This window comes from Gallus gallus, chromosome 1, assembly GCF_016699485.2.
Source record: "Gallus gallus isolate bGalGal1 chromosome 1, bGalGal1.mat.broiler.GRCg7b, whole genome shotgun sequence".
Lineage (NCBI taxonomy): Eukaryota > Metazoa > Chordata > Aves > Galliformes > Phasianidae > Gallus > Gallus gallus.
The window spans coordinates 165,903,345-165,919,975 of NC_052532.1; the positions used below are offsets into that span (position 1 = coordinate 165,903,345).

The 16,631-nt window shown below is 38.0% G+C and overlaps 1 protein-coding gene across 1 annotated transcript in view; it reads right to left on the bottom strand.

Annotated features, from left to right (window-relative positions):
* Window positions 1-16,631, bottom strand: part of VWA8 (von Willebrand factor A domain containing 8) — a 181,262-nt gene that overhangs the window by 20,672 nt on the left and 143,959 nt on the right. Inside the window, exons 38-40 of the mRNA XM_425624.8 lie at window positions 7,145-7,253; window positions 6,229-6,385; window positions 3,694-3,802 (exon numbers count right to left, since the gene is read on the bottom strand). Coding sequence (XP_425624.5) covers window positions 3,694-3,802; window positions 6,229-6,385; window positions 7,145-7,253 — 375 coding nt within the window. The remainder of the gene's footprint in view (window positions 1-3,693; window positions 3,803-6,228; window positions 6,386-7,144; window positions 7,254-16,631) is intronic.

Below are 16,631 nucleotides of genomic sequence, written 5' to 3' on the forward strand. Positions count from 1 at the left end.
TGCCACACCATAGGTGTTTTCCTGCTGTGAAAACCACAGTAGGATAACACACGGCAAATTTCAGCACCCCAATTAACCACTAAAGAAGTGCTCCTAGAGATAACATGTTCAGTGAGCAAAGCCTGTCTAAAGTGAACCATGACACTTCCAGGATGATGTAGATGAGATGACCTTGTTCCTAATGATCTTAGCCACTGCCATACTGGGACACAGATACAGCCTTAAGACTCCTTGAGGGCTGCAGCTTTGTAAAACGTTTCTTATTTGCTTCCTTTCAGTAGACAGGAGGGAGAATCTACAGAAGATAATTAAGGTTCACTTAGATGAACAAATTCTTAACCAGTCTCACTACAGTTTTCACTGAAAAAGCTTTAGCTTTGGGACTATTTGGTGTTCAAGGAACAGCAGTGTGGGAAGAATATACTTTTTAATGAGACCGTAATTAAAAATCCATGACTGTTTACCACATTATAAAGCTTATGCAATGTTCAGCTGATGAAAAAAAAAAAAAAAGAAAAAAAGAAAAAAAAAAGAGCCATGTTGGAGCTGAAATGTTATTAGAGGAACACAGAGTTTACATTCTTCTCCTAAAACAGGAAAGGAAGCTGACAAAATCTGACTTAAAATCTTACCAAAATAATACTAAAATTATTTAGACTACTCAGCATCTGCCTATTCAGTGCAGAACTTAGAGAAGGGCCACTAAGATGATCAGAGGGCTGGAGCACCTCTCCTGTGAAGAAAGGCTGAGGGAACTGGGCTTGTTCAGCTTGCAGAAGACGAGGCTCCAGGGAGACCTCATTGTGGCCTTCCAATACTTGAAGGGAGGTTTAGGGTAGATTTTAGGAGGAAGTTTTTTGCACAGGGGGTGGTAAGGCACTAGAACAAGCTGCCCAAGGAGGTTGTGGATGCCCCATCCCTGGAGGCATTCAAGGCCAGGCTGGATGTGGCTCTGGGCAGCCTGGTCTGGTGGTTGGCAACCCTGCACATAGCAGGGGGGTTGAAAGTCGACGATCATTGTGGTCATTTTCAACCCAGGCCATTCTATGGTTCTGTGAATTTCTAAGCATTTCTTTACAGAAAAAAAACCAACTTCTTAAGCATTTGTGTTATAAAATGCACACACATATAGCTGGTAAGTTTCAAAGTAATTTCAATATGTAATTTTCATACATTTAAACAAATGACATGAATATTTATGTTTGAAGGAAAAAAACAGTCTCCTTTTCTAGAAAGGGCAAACGGTCCATTACTACTGCAACACATTTCCACCACTGATGTAATTCTTCACACTGAAAGATATCAAAGGGATATTTTGAAGAAATTTTACAAAATATAACCACATTGTTTGTAATTAGCACAGAAAAAGCTGAACATATGAAATGATTGCATTTATATATGTAATGCTATAGGGTTGTATGACATACTCCCAGTTGTTGTCTGCATTTGATTCTGGGAAAACTTTATGTTCATGTTCCCAGTAAAACATAGTTGTTGAAAGCAGAAAACTACTACTGACAAGGCATGGGGTTTTTCCCACCGTCAGCTCTTCCAACTGTCTTTATCACCATACTGCCACTGCTTTTGCTGCTATGACCTGACAGTTCCCACACAGTCCAAATCAGTCAGCCCCATTAGGCTCTGTGACTCAGGCCCAGGTTTGCCCAGTTCAAGTGTAGGTGCATAAAGGATGCTCAGAAGCTACAAGGTCAGTTGCCTCAGACTCCCTCTGTAATTAATAAAAGGAGAAGTACTTCCAGAGGGCAAGTAATCTAAAATCTCAGGTCTGAGTCTCTGATCAATCGTAAGTTATTAAATTTGGACTTCAGATGTATAAGCTTTATACAGACATCGGTCAGCACTAGGAGCAAGAAGAAAGCTCATCGTTGATGGACTCTGGAGTTCAGGGCTTGCTACTTCTACAGAAGACCAAGAACAACTTGTAATGCCTCAGTAACTCTGTTCAAAGCATTGACAAAGATTAGTGAGTTACATAAAGTAAAATGAATGATGAAATTACATTCTCAGACCATATTTATGCATTAATTTCGACTTGCTGCTGCTACTGATCTTTGAGGCATCAACAACTGGACCAGAATTCCAGGCTTCACATCCTTGGGATGTAAAACTTAATCAAAGGAACATATTTTTAAAAACAAACCCACAAAACCCAGCAATTAAAAGGCTTATGTTGAAAAAAAAATCCAGGTGAAATGAGTGGGGACAATGTATTTTCATTACAAGAACACAGGAAGTTCAAAACAAAGCAAACTCAAAGATTTTTAAGAAGCCAAAAGTGCTCTCTAATGAAAAAATCAAACATGAAATATTCTTGGATTGTAAGTAACCCTTGTTATCATTTGCTTTCATTTTTCTTGTGCATCTTCTAAGAAAATAACTACCACAATGTATATAGAAACGTATAAAGTTCAAAATTTGCTTCCAATATTGCTTTTACTCTAAGAGCTAGCTTTTCTGAACTCAGCAAGTTTGGTTTTTTTCATCATACAGTAAGTTTATCATCTCTGTGGTTAGCTGTTATGATTTGCCCAGGATGTTGGCAGTCTTATAAAAATACCAAGGCTTATAAGTGTTTGCCTTGATATTAAAATGACCTTTTTAACAAAGTCACAGGATATGTCTCCTTATATTAAAATACATTATATTTTGGCTATGATTTATGTGACCCTTGAACACGACAATTTTGGCCCCAAGGAATAGATAAGGCAGATTTTAGAAAGACTTTAAACTGAAGATTCATTTATTCACTTCTTGCCATAAACTGTGTTTCAAAATGCGTATCTGACAGAAACATAGTAAAAACAAGCACTTGGATAAAAACAATGCAGGAAAAACTGAGACTTGTACCTATAACTTTCCAGCTGAACTCTCTCTTTATGAACCAAAAGCCTAAGTCCTGAGCTGAAATACATACTGGGTGCTGTATGAATCAAAGTATATTACTACACGACCATTCTAAATGACCACTCTGTGAGGAGAGATCTGAGCCTTCAACAGAAATACTTTTAATCAGAGAAATGTCTTATAATGAATACATTTATTTTTCTTTCATTTTCAATGACTAGCAGGTTCTTCCTTGAAACAGTGCACTTTTTATTTTAATTACACTGTAGGTGAACACTAGCATTAATAAAACCTCAAGCAACCATGGAACTAATTAACAGAAGAAACGTAAAGTGGCATATTTGGTTAGCTTCCACTTAGTGACTGGAGCCATGCCTATTTTAATTAGCCAGGCTCAAAATAAATCTTGAGGAAGAATTGCTTTCAGGTGCATAAGCAGCAAAGCCATGAATGTCTTTTAACACGCATACTATTTCCATATTTAAAAGTCTTGTGGACAGGGGGCAAAGAGAAAGACTGTGATCTACGCACCATCACATACTCTTTTAATAACATACAGAATTTTCTTTCACAAAACTGTGCACCTGAATAAGTAATCTCTGCAAGCCGTGTGATGGGAGTAATGTAACTTGTAAAGATGAGCACAGAGATCCACTTAAAAGCCGCCTTTGAAACAGTAATACGAGACTGTTTTTCCTAAACATGATTATAACCTGAATCTGCTTTTAACTCTCAAACGTATCAGATGGTAACAATATTAGCAGGACAGTCTTTAAAGCATAATGTAACGAGCTCACCATGTTCTTTTATCAGAGAAGCTAAGATTACCTGCAGATTGTCTAAGATGATGCGGAGTGACTGAACCTGACGTCGTACTGCTCCAGAGAATCTTTCATAAGTAGATGCATCGTACTCACTCATCTGAATCTCCTTCAATCTAGAACAAAGAACAGGGAGCTCAGAACAGCTTTAGAAACAACCACATCACCCTTTAGCATATATAAATTAGAAGTGTGCTTACTGTGCTTACTTGATACCACATAGATTGAGACCCCAGTGATCACAAACGTCTACAAGGATTGCCTCACATCAAAACCTACTAAAATTACTCATCACTTGGCTCTCTCCTGATCTGCTTTAATGTTTGGGGAGTGAATCAGATGTTCTGAAAACCGTGATCGAGTTTTATTGGCTTAGGTGTTGCTATATGTACATACACGAGTGCCCATCCATTACTTCACTGTCGGAGTATTTTAAGCGTATCACGATCCACGCTTTAACACAAAGGTTAAGTACAGACATACACTCAAATCTGTTGCTGAAGACTTACAGCCAGTCACTGTGTCTCCAAAACCTATCTTGGTGCTTCATAAAATGAGGAAATCTTGAAACAAAGGAGCTTTAAGTGTATGTCAGTAAAAATGTGCTCCCCCACAAAAAATGAGTCATGTCATTGAACTCTCTTCTGTCCAGACATATAACAAACATCAACATCTGCACTATAAAAACAAATACAAGCACCTTCCATAAGTAAGTTGTGGCTCCACTTAAAAGTTCTTTACTGTTCTCAACATCATATCTGAGCAGATAATCTTAAGATGGTGAAACTCACAATTGGAACATAATTACAGAGGTCTAACAGTGAAGTATGAGCTGGGGGACAGGTGAATACGCTGGATTTATGCACTACTCAGTATTTTCAGTAACTCAGATTCATGTAGTGAGGCTGCAATCTTATATCTGCCCATCCGACCATCCTGACTGGATTCAGTCCTGAGCTAAAATATACGACCTATCCAGTATGGGCTGACAGTCAGACTAGATGATCTTAGTGGTCTATTCCAACCTTCATGATTCTATGACTCCACGATTCTATCCATGCACAGCTTATTTTAAACACAAGCACTTCATAACAGCATAATCTCACTCAGACTGTGTTGAAAATACGGATTTTTAAATGAATTACAAATTATTAGCAAAGTATGTATAGGTTGGCAACATACTGCACCTATCCAAGAGTAGTTGCTAACTCCATTCTACCAAAACGGGGTAATTTGAAATGTTTTCCACTAGCAGTATTGTCCAGCTGGGAAAGCAATCAAAAGCATTCAGATTAAGATTCTCCCATCCAGACAATAACATATAATTCAAACAGTAAAATTTGCAGATCCCTTCATTTTTTTTTTCTTTAGTCTAAGGACTCCAACCTTCCTATTCCTTAGTTCCCACAGCTATTCAAGTGGTATAGAATAATAATCCATGTCAAATGTCATTTCAGAACAGACGACAACTATTGCCGGTACATGGTAGTTTACTGGTTTTAGCAGGATATGGAGTGTTATCTCATGTGCAGACACCCAGGTTATGCAGGACTCAGCTGCACTGCACCCACAACATGCAGCACTATCTAGGAATTTCCCCCATCATGAACTTTGCAGAGCATCATAGAGCATCAAAGCATGTCATGTTTGCTTACACATAAATAGATGTACACCATCTAAGAGGTATTTCTATTATGGAAAAACTGAAAGAAAATTCTGTAGAATGGAGACATAGAAAGATGGTTAAAAGTAGTCTTCCTTTGCACACCCCCTAAAACACCAGTAGAAAAAGACAGACAAAACAAGCCATGTCTTCCCCCCAAGAGCAAACCCTGAACTGATTATTTTTAATTTAAATATCTGGATGTTGCTTGTGTAAATTAAGTACCCACTGAAAAGTATTTTTCCTTTCTGAACCTTTTCCTGTGAAGCTCTGATACAATCAGTGCACTTTCCTTGTCTTTATTAATCACTAATGCTCTAACGAGTACATTAAATGCTTGAGGAAATTTAGTAATAAAAGAAAGATTAAAACAGAAACTTGATCTGAATGCAGTAGATACATTTAAATACAGTGGTTCCCATACAGAGTGTGCTCTGTGCTAAAACATCTGTATTTACACAGCAGTTGAAGCAAATGGCAATCTCCTTTCCTGTTACTTTTAGCACCCAGATTTACCCCCATGATTAGGACTCACTGTTAACAGCAGCAAAATGTGAACAGGCAAAGCTGCTTCTAAATTTACTTGCCCCAGTGTTTTAATCTCCCCAGAACTCAACTTTCAGGCAGACATTCACACTGTAGTATGGCTTGGGTTGAAACATAAAGCTCACTTGATATGACTGTCAGTGCACTTAGCTATTTTTATGATGGGTACCAGAGTCTGACCTGAAATTTCAGTTGGTGGAAGAAATCTGAACCTCTGTGCATACTGAGAAATACTCGGTTAGTAAGTGCAGTTAATAAAGGCAACTGTTGTTGTTGTTTCCTTCATCTAATTCTTCTCGTAAACAGAAAGATAAATAAAGACTTGAAAATTACCTTTGTTTAAAGGCCTTTTCACCCATCTCTCGAGCAGCTCTCTTAACTTCCTCAGGAACAGCATCCTTTTCAGCTTGAGATACCTGGTAAACCTTATGACCAGCATCCAGACGGTATGGCCCACCCTTGCCACCTAACCCAGCAGTGTCTCTCCCACCTAGGATGGTTGAAATAAGAAAAAAAGAATTAAAGAACATGCATTCAATAATAAATAAGAAAATATTTTCTTTAGAGCTTCCATTGTCATATCTATACATGATATTCAGAAAAACTTCCCAATTGTGAAAATAAATATTTATTGCCAATGATATTCAAAACCAAATGGTTATCATGGTACAGCAGAACCCCAATGGAATACTTGTGTCTATAGTACTCTGAGACCAGATTAGTAACAGTTATCAAAGTGTACAAAGGGGACTGTAAATTAAGTATAGAACATAAACTCAAAGTTCTCAGTCCTTAAAGCAATTTATTCAGACTTGGTCTTTTCCCAAGACTGCTGATTTACATTGTTTCCAAAGCACTTTATTAAGTGACCACTATCATGTCCCTTAGAATTAGAAGGCACTTTCGTCTACTGTGCATTTCTACTACCTATGTCACCTAAAATTCTGCTGCTACAGAAGTCTAAGAGAATGGCAAGTGACTCAGATGGCCTAGTTTCTATGGCTGCAAGGTGCTGGTTCCCTATATGGGCAATAAAGAGAAAAAACTACAAAACATCATTTAAGTGGAGATCTGCTATATAGAGTTTAAGTTAGACACTAGGCACTGCAACTACTTCTCACAGACAATAAAGGCACTGAGTAAAATAGCTCTAAGCAGAGAGTGGGTTTGTATATGTCTACTTTTATCTGGTACAGCATCTTCTGCAAACATCCTTCCAAGATGCATAAAAAAAGTAATGAATGAAAACCTGTTCCACCAGCCCAAGTATTTCCACCAACATGAGGCATGTTGTCTGGATCCACTTTTCCATGTTTGGGGGAACTGACGTCCAAACCACTGTCCCTCTGAATGGTTATCTGTAAAATAAAAATAGAGCTGCAAATCTTCTTTATACCAAGTAAAATTACTCTTACAACCCAACAACAATCTATTAGATCTTCCACTCTGGTGCTGAGCAGCACATTAGACCTACATCAGATCTAAGAGCGCCATCAAATTTAAACCATGCAGCACATTCAGATGTTAATCATGCTACAAAAATAAGCATTTACTGATGATAAGCAATAGAATTTAAAATTACACTGTAGACAGGACCATCCACAGTTTGAATGCCTCTTGTGGCATTGGCAATATCTGGCTGTATATTCATTTACAAACTTAATGAGTGCTCAACTACAGCTTCACACGCTCTACTGATAGGCAGAATGGTCTTCTTTTCATGAACAGTGACTAAATAAATGGCATATTCTTCTCACATTGTACTCATGTAATCCTTAACTTCCCTATCACGACTACAAGTCTATAGTGGTGAGTTTTCTACTGCAAATGCCCATCTAGTGACTGCATGTTCCCCACTGACTTACTGTAGAGCTGAAGATCCAACAGCTGTCAGATGTTTGGGACTGAATCACTTTAGGTTGAGGTTGGATTTAAATGGGTGAGTGAAGGTAAAAATACTTCTCCCTGTTATGAACTCTGAGTCATGCAATGAGTCAATGATTCATGTGTAAAATGCCCTTCAATTACTAATCTTCCATAATTTAATATCAGTTTACTATTATGTGAAACTCGATGACATATAAAAGCAATGTCTAAACCCTATATATTAGTCTTCTTTTCATGAACCACAATACATTCATCTCTCTGATGAATTCCTCTGTCCCAGTAATGACAATTTACTGTCTTCTCAGAAGTCCACTGGCATTACAAAGATTTTCACCAAAACTGTATAGTATTTAATGCTTGAACTCACTTGTCTTGCAGATTTAACTTAGTACTGACATGAATTCCATACATGTTTTCAAACTGAAAACATGTGCTCTAACAACAGTGTCTTGGCAACTGTTCAAAATAGAATTTACTTCCTCTTTATGGTATTGATATTAATTCAAAGAGGTACAATACATCCTCTGTGAACCATGTCATTAGTGTAAAATCAAGATCTAATCTGTTAAATTGCATTAATTTAACATTCGTATAGGAAGAAAGACACTTAACCACAACAATATGTTGCCCTTAGGGGTCCCTACTTTTTTGGTTTAAGAAATCTCTTTGAAAATAAACAGCTCTTTTTCCTGTACAACAGGTAGATTTCAGAACTATCAGAAACACCAAGGAAAACAAGAGCCACTGAACTTAGTTTATAGTAAAATCTAAAACCAAAACTATATGGTTAGCATCATGAATTAAAACAAAATATTCTGTAAAAAGAAACAACAGGACGGAAGATCCTTTACGTTTTCATTCTTCTGGATTCTGTATATAAAAACCCACAAAGTTCTGCAAAAGGAAGCTCCAAAAAAATAACGGGTGACCTAGATATAACATTCTGTATTTGTCAAGTTTTTCTATTGAAAAAAATACTAAATACTACTTTTGAAATACAACTATCATTTAAATTTTAGCAGTGAAAAGTTCTATCTACAGAAGTGTTTTGCTGCTCACATAAATTTCTCACTTATAAGTTCACAGAATCATAGAATGGCCTGGGTTGAAAAGGACCACAATGATCATCCAGTTTCAACCCCCCTGCTATGTGCAGGGTCACCAACCACCAGACCAGGCTGCCCAGAGCCACATCCAGCCTGGCCTTGAATGCCTCCAGGGATGGGGCATCCACAACCTCCTTGGGCAACCTGTTCCAGTGCCTTACCACCCTCTGTGTGAAAAACTTCTTCCTAATATCTAACCTAAACCTCCCCTGTCTCAGTTTAAAACCATTCCCCCTTGTCCTATCACTATCCACCCATGTAAACAGTCGTTCCCGCTCCTGTTTATACGCTCCCTTCAAATACTGGAAGGCCACAATGAGGTCTCCCTGGAGCCTTCTCTTCTCTAAGCTAAACAAGCCCAGTTCTCTCAACCTTTCTTTGTAGGAGAGGTGCCTCAGCCCTCTGATCATCTTAGTGATTCAGTAAGTTGTTATTTCTCATTGATATGCATATGTTTCTAATATCTGCTTTTTTTTTTTACAACAGTATTTCTCTAGTTAAAGTAGGTATTCTCAACTTTGCAACAGAATATGGTTAATCAAATATCTTTTGTTATAAAATGACATTATTTCTATTATAACTTTAAAAAACTGCACAAGAAAGAGTGAAAAAGAGACAGATGTTGCAATCTATCACAGCTTAAGAACATGCCCTCTTTCCCAAACTTTTTCTACATAGTTATCCAGTTGTTGGGTAAAATATTTGAAAATGTAAGCATACTAGAATGGAATAACATCAGCAGAGCTGTAAATTCCATGGCAGTGAATTGTGGCATATACCTCCTTGTTTGTCTCAGGTAACATCTATGGATAAAAAAAGAAGTTCCGCACCAATATGCGAAGGAACTTCTTCACAGTAAGGGTGACGGAGCACTGGAACAGCCTGCCCAAGAAGACAGTGGAGGCTCTTTCCTTCAAGATATTCAAGAACCACCTGGAATCTTATCTGTGCAGCCTGCTGTAGGGAGCCTGCTTTGCAGGGACGTTGGACTCGATGATCTCTAGAGGTCCCTTCCAGCCCCTACAATCCTGTGATTCTGTGAATTCTTGACATTGGAACTGTTGGATAGGTAGATTTAAGGGGAGGATCCAAAACTGTATTTTGAACCCAACAAACTGAAAGACAGCCAGAGAAAAAAATCTGCTTTGTCTGGAGTGAGAAGGAAGACAAGAAAAACAACTATTTAAAACAGTGAACAGGCTCAAATATATTTAAGAAATCCACTGTATCTTTTCCAATCTAGCCTGACTGGAATGTCTAAACCTGCTGAGATTTCCTGTTCTGGTATTATTTTCCAAATACATATATAACCTGCTTGCTCAAAAGCTGACCAGTTCCATCACGAATGCTTAACTTCTCCCTCTCTTGTAAGACTTCTATCAACTTTGTTTCTTTCAGCAGTTTTGACTAAGCTTTGTATTGTAAGAGAAACCTGTGCTTTACATGCTTTAAATGCACTGAAAGGCTTTATTCATTATTGTGAACATTTCATACAGATGGGTGCATATCACTGCAGGTAAAACAACAGACGAATTCAGTGCAGTAGCCTTGCATTTCAACTATAAAAGTCAAAGTAGAAATGCTGGAAAAGCAGGGACATTTTCCTTCTAAGGCTTCCTTTTGATTTCCAAAATAACCATTTCCAAAACATTGTCCGTATGTTTTAATTGTGCCTTATCTAAACTTGTTTATACATATTGGTGATTCACGATCAGAGAATTAAAGCACTTTTTCACTGCCTGTTTGGGCAGGTTCTTCCTCAAGAAGCAGAACTGCTGTGCTCTACAAGGATACAAATGTGACTCATCTTACTCTCTAAAGCCCACGATCTTAATAATCACCAACGATCTTCGGCCCTGGTTTACAATCGTTTATTTGAGATGACTTTGTGAACGGAGACTCTCTAGGTGTTCAAAAGTCAATTAAATAAATAAAATAAAACAAAAACAAAAACAAAAAAAAATGTGGTAAGAACAGAAAGATTCCATAGGAATGAGCTTTTCTGAATAGGTAATTCTATGAAGGAAGAAAGTAGTCGAAAGAAAAGGAAGTGAAGAGAGAACAGCAAATATCAAGAACTGTTGGTGCTTTGACTTAGTTTTCTTGTTTTGCCTCTTGCACATCCACTCACCCCTGACATCAGGGGTAGCAAGGCAGGAATAGAACTTAACACTCATTTCACATTGAATGAGAGATACAAGTCATCTTAACAATCCCCTTTATATTACTTCCTTCTAATATACACAAAGGGGTGCCAAAAAAGTTTCACATTTTACTTGGATATCACTGGGGTTCTAGGAGCCAAATGAATTCACTTTGGAAACTAAATGATCTTATCATCCTCCATACAGTATTGTAAAGAACACAACTCAAGCCCAGAGAAGCCAGCGACAAGATTCAACGCACTGAAACAACACAATGAAAGCAGGTGTTTCACATCTGTGTTCTATTTGCGCCAAACTGCTATTAAATATATACCGATGTGTAATAGGGGCTACTATGAAGAGGAGGCAAAGGTTGGGTGCTTTTTCTAAATGGCAGCTGGTCAAACAGACTATAGTAAGGGAATTTATACCGTGTACTAAACAAATCCTAGCTATGTTCAGAAGTGGATCTGCCACTTAACTCAATGTGGGATTGAATTCTAGTTAACTTCAAGGGTAAATGATCTAATTTAATAAACTGCTGGAGATGAAGGAATCACTGGCATACATCACTAAATGCAAGGCTCAATGTTGATACTTTTATCATCTTTCAGTAGAAAAACTTTTCAATAATGGCAGAGCTGACCCAGACAAAACATGCGCTGACTCAACAAGACACTGTCACAACTGTGGAAAGAAAAATGTTTGCAATAACCCATTAACAAAAGTGTGTAAATTGTGGAGAGGCCTGCCACAGTCTATTATTATGAGGGCTGCTCTGAAAGTAATGTCTTCTATTTTATTACATTGGTCCATGACATCAGAGGTGGATGTTGGTGAGATGATAGTGGAGGCTGAACCGTCCCACCAATATTCCATTACATGCTGTTGCTGTGTGAGAGGCGGCAGCAGAAGGGCAGCCTGACAGAATGGTGTCTGACATGGAAGTGCGTATCAAGCAAAGGTGTGACAGTGAATATCTCCATGCAGAAAAAAAATGGCAGCCTTTGACATTCCTCAACACTTACTGAACATTTATGGGGACCAAACAGTGAATGTGTGCACAATGAGGTGGTGCATTCCAAGCACTGGAGACATCAATATGAAAGGCAGGCCATGTTTCAGATGGCCACGCACACCTGTCACGTCATGAAATGAATATCATCTCGATCAGCTCATCTGCAAGGAATTGGCATATCAGGGAACTGTGTACAATGTTGAACATCGGCTTCAGTGTGTTGGAAACAATGGTGGCAATGTTGGAATATCACAAAGTTTGTGCCAGGTTGGTCCCATGAATGCTCACTCGGGAAGGGAAGGCACTGTATGCAAGTTTGTCAGAAACTACTGAGCCAATACAAGGCTGAAGGTAGCGGTTTCTTGGATTGCATTGTCACTGGTGAGGAAATGTGGTGTCACCTCTTTGAGCTGGAGTCAAAACAGCAGTCCAAGGAATGGCAACATGTGAATTCCCCACTGAAGAAAAAGTTCAAGACGCAGCCCTCAGAGGGTATAATAAATGGTGCTGTCTTTTGGGATAAGGAAGGGGTGATCCTTATCAATTTCTTGAAACTCAGACAATCAGCTCTGACTGCTACACTGCAATACTGACTAAGCTGAAGGCCAGAGAAGAAGATAATCTTTCTCTTGCAATACGATAACACGAGGCTCCATAGCAGTTTCATGACCATGGAGCACACTGCCATTCTTGGCTGGACTGTCCTACTACACCCACCGGATTTGGTGCCTTCTAACTTCCTTTTCTCCAGTCTGATGAAAGGTGGACTGTGTGGGCAATATTTTCCCAGCAGTGATGCTGTCATAGCAGCTGTGAAATAGTGAGTTGCCTCTGCTGGATCAGTTTTACAAGCACAGCATGCAGGCTCTTATTCATTGCTGGCGAAAATGTAGAGCTAATGGTGCTGACTATATTGAAAAACAGTGATTTGTAGCTGAGAATGTGCTTTATCAAATAGTGTTATTGTGCTCTTCGTTGTAGTTTCCATGGAAATAAAAAGGAGACATTACTTTCAAAGACCTACGTAAAACATTCTACATTTACATCAACATTTCACTCCAACATATACGTTGCTTTCACAATTACAGGACTTTCATTGTGAGCTCACAATTCATTTTCTTTTGACAGCTTACAAATAAACCTACCAGGTGACATGAGTAAAACGGGTCAAACTACCATATTTAGCTTGAGCTGTTTATGTATGAGTGAACTTAGCATTTTAGCACCCACTGAACTGAAATGAAACTGAAAAAGAAATGTCTTTAAATAGAAGCTTAACACCTCAAAGACAGTTTCAAGCAGCCCAACTGTGCATTTCTGTATCTCAGCAAGTGTTGGCTGCCCTCCATTTGCTTGTCTCAAGAAAATAAACATAATACAAGAGGTAACAGCCAGTCTTCAGCAAGTCACATTTATATTTCTGATGGCAATAAAATAATTCTATTGTCTGACTGTTTATGAGATATTTTCAGTGGACTGTTCAGTACATCGAGACTGAATATGTCTTAATGTTCTAATTTCTCTATTATTAACATGCTTATAATAGCGTTTGTCCAATGTAGTCAGTAAAATATACTTAGCAAAGTCAACTGAGATGAGCATTTTAGTAAGTCTATTTTTCAGTCATTCAAGTTGCAGAGTATTCATAACTTTGAAGACTGCCATCTTTTCACTCCTGCCTTTTAAATCCATACATCAGCTCCTTATTGCTCAAGCCTGTTAAAATAAACTGAAGTTTAAACTACCAGAGTTATCCTTATTGAAGGGACAGGGAAACAGTTAAGGGAATCTCACCGCGTCTTTTATTTTCACACCTGAAATTCTCTCAGTTCCTGAGAGTTTCATGCAGGAGATAGAAAGAATTAAGAACTCTTGCTATCTTTGATGCCCATAGCCCCATTATAGCATCGTACGTAACAGACTCTCTAAAACAAGGGGTAGACCATGTTCTTAGAGTTAAGAGAAAGGCAGAAAAAGAAGTCATGGCTACCAGTAAGGAAATTTCATTTAGACTTTGTAAGCAGAGGTCAAAGAAGGTTGAAAATCTCTCTAACTTTGAATAGAAAAATGATAGATGAGGGGCAGCTTTCAGTTTTTCCCCTGCTGCATCTGAGATGCATCTCGGATGTAGATCTTTTTTGGCTGGAACCATTCCTGTCACTTTACCCTGTGTACAACACTCTTCCGTTCAACACAGTAAGTTGGCAACAGAGTAAATGGTCTTTTAATACATCAGCTTACTTCAGCATTCTGATCTGGCTAACTTCATTAAAATTCCTGAAAGGCACAAGATGTGCCAGTGCTTCCCATTCAGGAGTGCTTGCCAGAAAAGCTCCTTTGCAATGCTCTCAGCAACAAAAGCTTGTTTCAGCTTGAGGACTGGTGAAAAAACTCAGGCTTCTAATGGAGGAGATCTGCCCCATGCTCAGGGAAACTGAACTTTCCCCTGTTAGTTTTAATGCAGCTGGCCCTGCCAGTACTAACTTGTATGTAGTATTCTTAGGCAACATACAATGCTTGTTTTAGTAGTCTGAATACATCTTAAAATAAATGGAAAACCAGGAAAAATACTCTAATTCCAGGCTAACATCCCACAGGTATAAAGGGATGTAATTTGTATTTAAAAATATAGACTACAGTTGCATCTTCAAACATCCTCAAATTAAGCTTTTCTTATCCCATCAAGTATTTTAAATAAAACCTGGCCATTCTCAATAGGAAAACAGAGATAGATGGATTGATGACTTAATATACTCGCCCTAATGGACAAAACATTGTTACATCAAACACAAGAAAATAGGGTCACGGCTGCGGTATTTGCAGCTATAGATAAATTTACATAGGAAGAGTTTTAAACAGAAAAAGCTAGAGTGTCCAAACACTTATTTTCACAAGCATTTAGGAGTAGTAATAATACTGCATTATTGGATGTCTCATAGTTTTTGGGAAAAAAAGTAGGAAAAAGAACATGTGCACTGAGATGGAATACCAGCTCACGTGATTCAGATGGTTAGTTTAATGCAAGTTAAATTGGTATACAACAGATTATTGTTTACGTGATTAAACCAGACGTGAAAGCAGACAGAGGTAGGCAGGATCTAGGCTGCCTAGATCTCATTCTTCATTTACTCTTTTCATCGTGAAGGGAAGAACTCTGCTAAGAAACAAACTAGAAGGTAACATCTCCTCTCCTAACATACCTGGGATGTAGAAGGAAAGAACTAACTTGTCATTTTGCCTTTCTATTAATATACAGGGCATGTATAGTCAATGAAGAATATGTGCTACTTTCCACACAATATTCTGCGTAAATGTTGAACAAAATACACTCCAGATCCTTACAGGAACATAAATACACTACAAATACTATAAGGCAATTAAATCATTAATGTTTTCTTAAATAGCTTTCTTCCTTCATTAGTACACCAGGCAAAGATTGGGCGTATGTCAGGAGACCATGCAAGGGAAGAACTGAACAAATCTTAAACTTTGGCCCTACGTGTGATGTAAGAGATTAAATTAAATATATAAACTTGCTCATCAAAACCTGGAAAACTCTTCATCACAAGCGTATGTTATTATGAAAGTAGATTGACTTTGGCTGTAATGAAACATGACTAGTCTCTAGGTGAAAAAGGCATTAAATAATCCACCCCACAGCAGCACAAAGCATTAGAAAATATTTCCCACAGCATGCAGAATGTGTTTTAGCAGATGCACAAAAGATTGACTTTCCCTGAAATGAAACCATTGTCCCATTTTAGCTCCTTTCCCAAGCCCCACCAGCCACCCTAAAACCTCAGTGTTACCCTAGACTGTATTTAACAAGGCACAGAAACATCCTTTCCCCCCATACAATATTTCATCAGTAGCACGAGTGTATGTATTATTTTCTCAAAGAGTATATGAAAGCTTCAAATTGGAGCCAACAAGTCTTTGTTCCACAGAAAGGAATATTCAGTATGAGGTAAAAAAATAATCATAGAATCATGGGATTGTAGAATGGCCTGGGCTGAAAAGGACCTCAAAGATCGTCTAGTTTCAATCCCCCTGTTGACAATATTGCATAATCATGTAAGCAATACACTGTTTTCAGTTTTGTCCTGAAGTGAAAAAAAAACCACAACATTAATGACACTGCAGTATAAAATATATTTAATAGGTTTGTGCCATTCATTTTGGTTCATTTTGATTTTCTATCTTATCTGCAAAACTTTTCAAGAATTCAAAATGAACTAACAAGGCTTCACAGATTATCTGACTCCCATGAACAAAGCTATTTGAACTCAAATGGCAAAACCACTTAAAGCATCATAGCTTTAATGCAATTTTAGGTATGTAAAATAAAAATGAAACCACAGATAGGTTAATTCATGTGGGGAAAGAAGTGGAGATTTGGATTGAAACACAGAGAAGAGCGAATTTAGCTTGCAAGGGAAGGAAGTCTTTATACACCAACTATAAAAATCCCATTACACAAAATGTAGCCATTGCTGGTGTAGGTCTTCATTTGAACTAACTGCTGTCACTCTAAAAGTCAACCCAGAAGCTTTACAGCAGTACATGCATTAGAACCTGTTG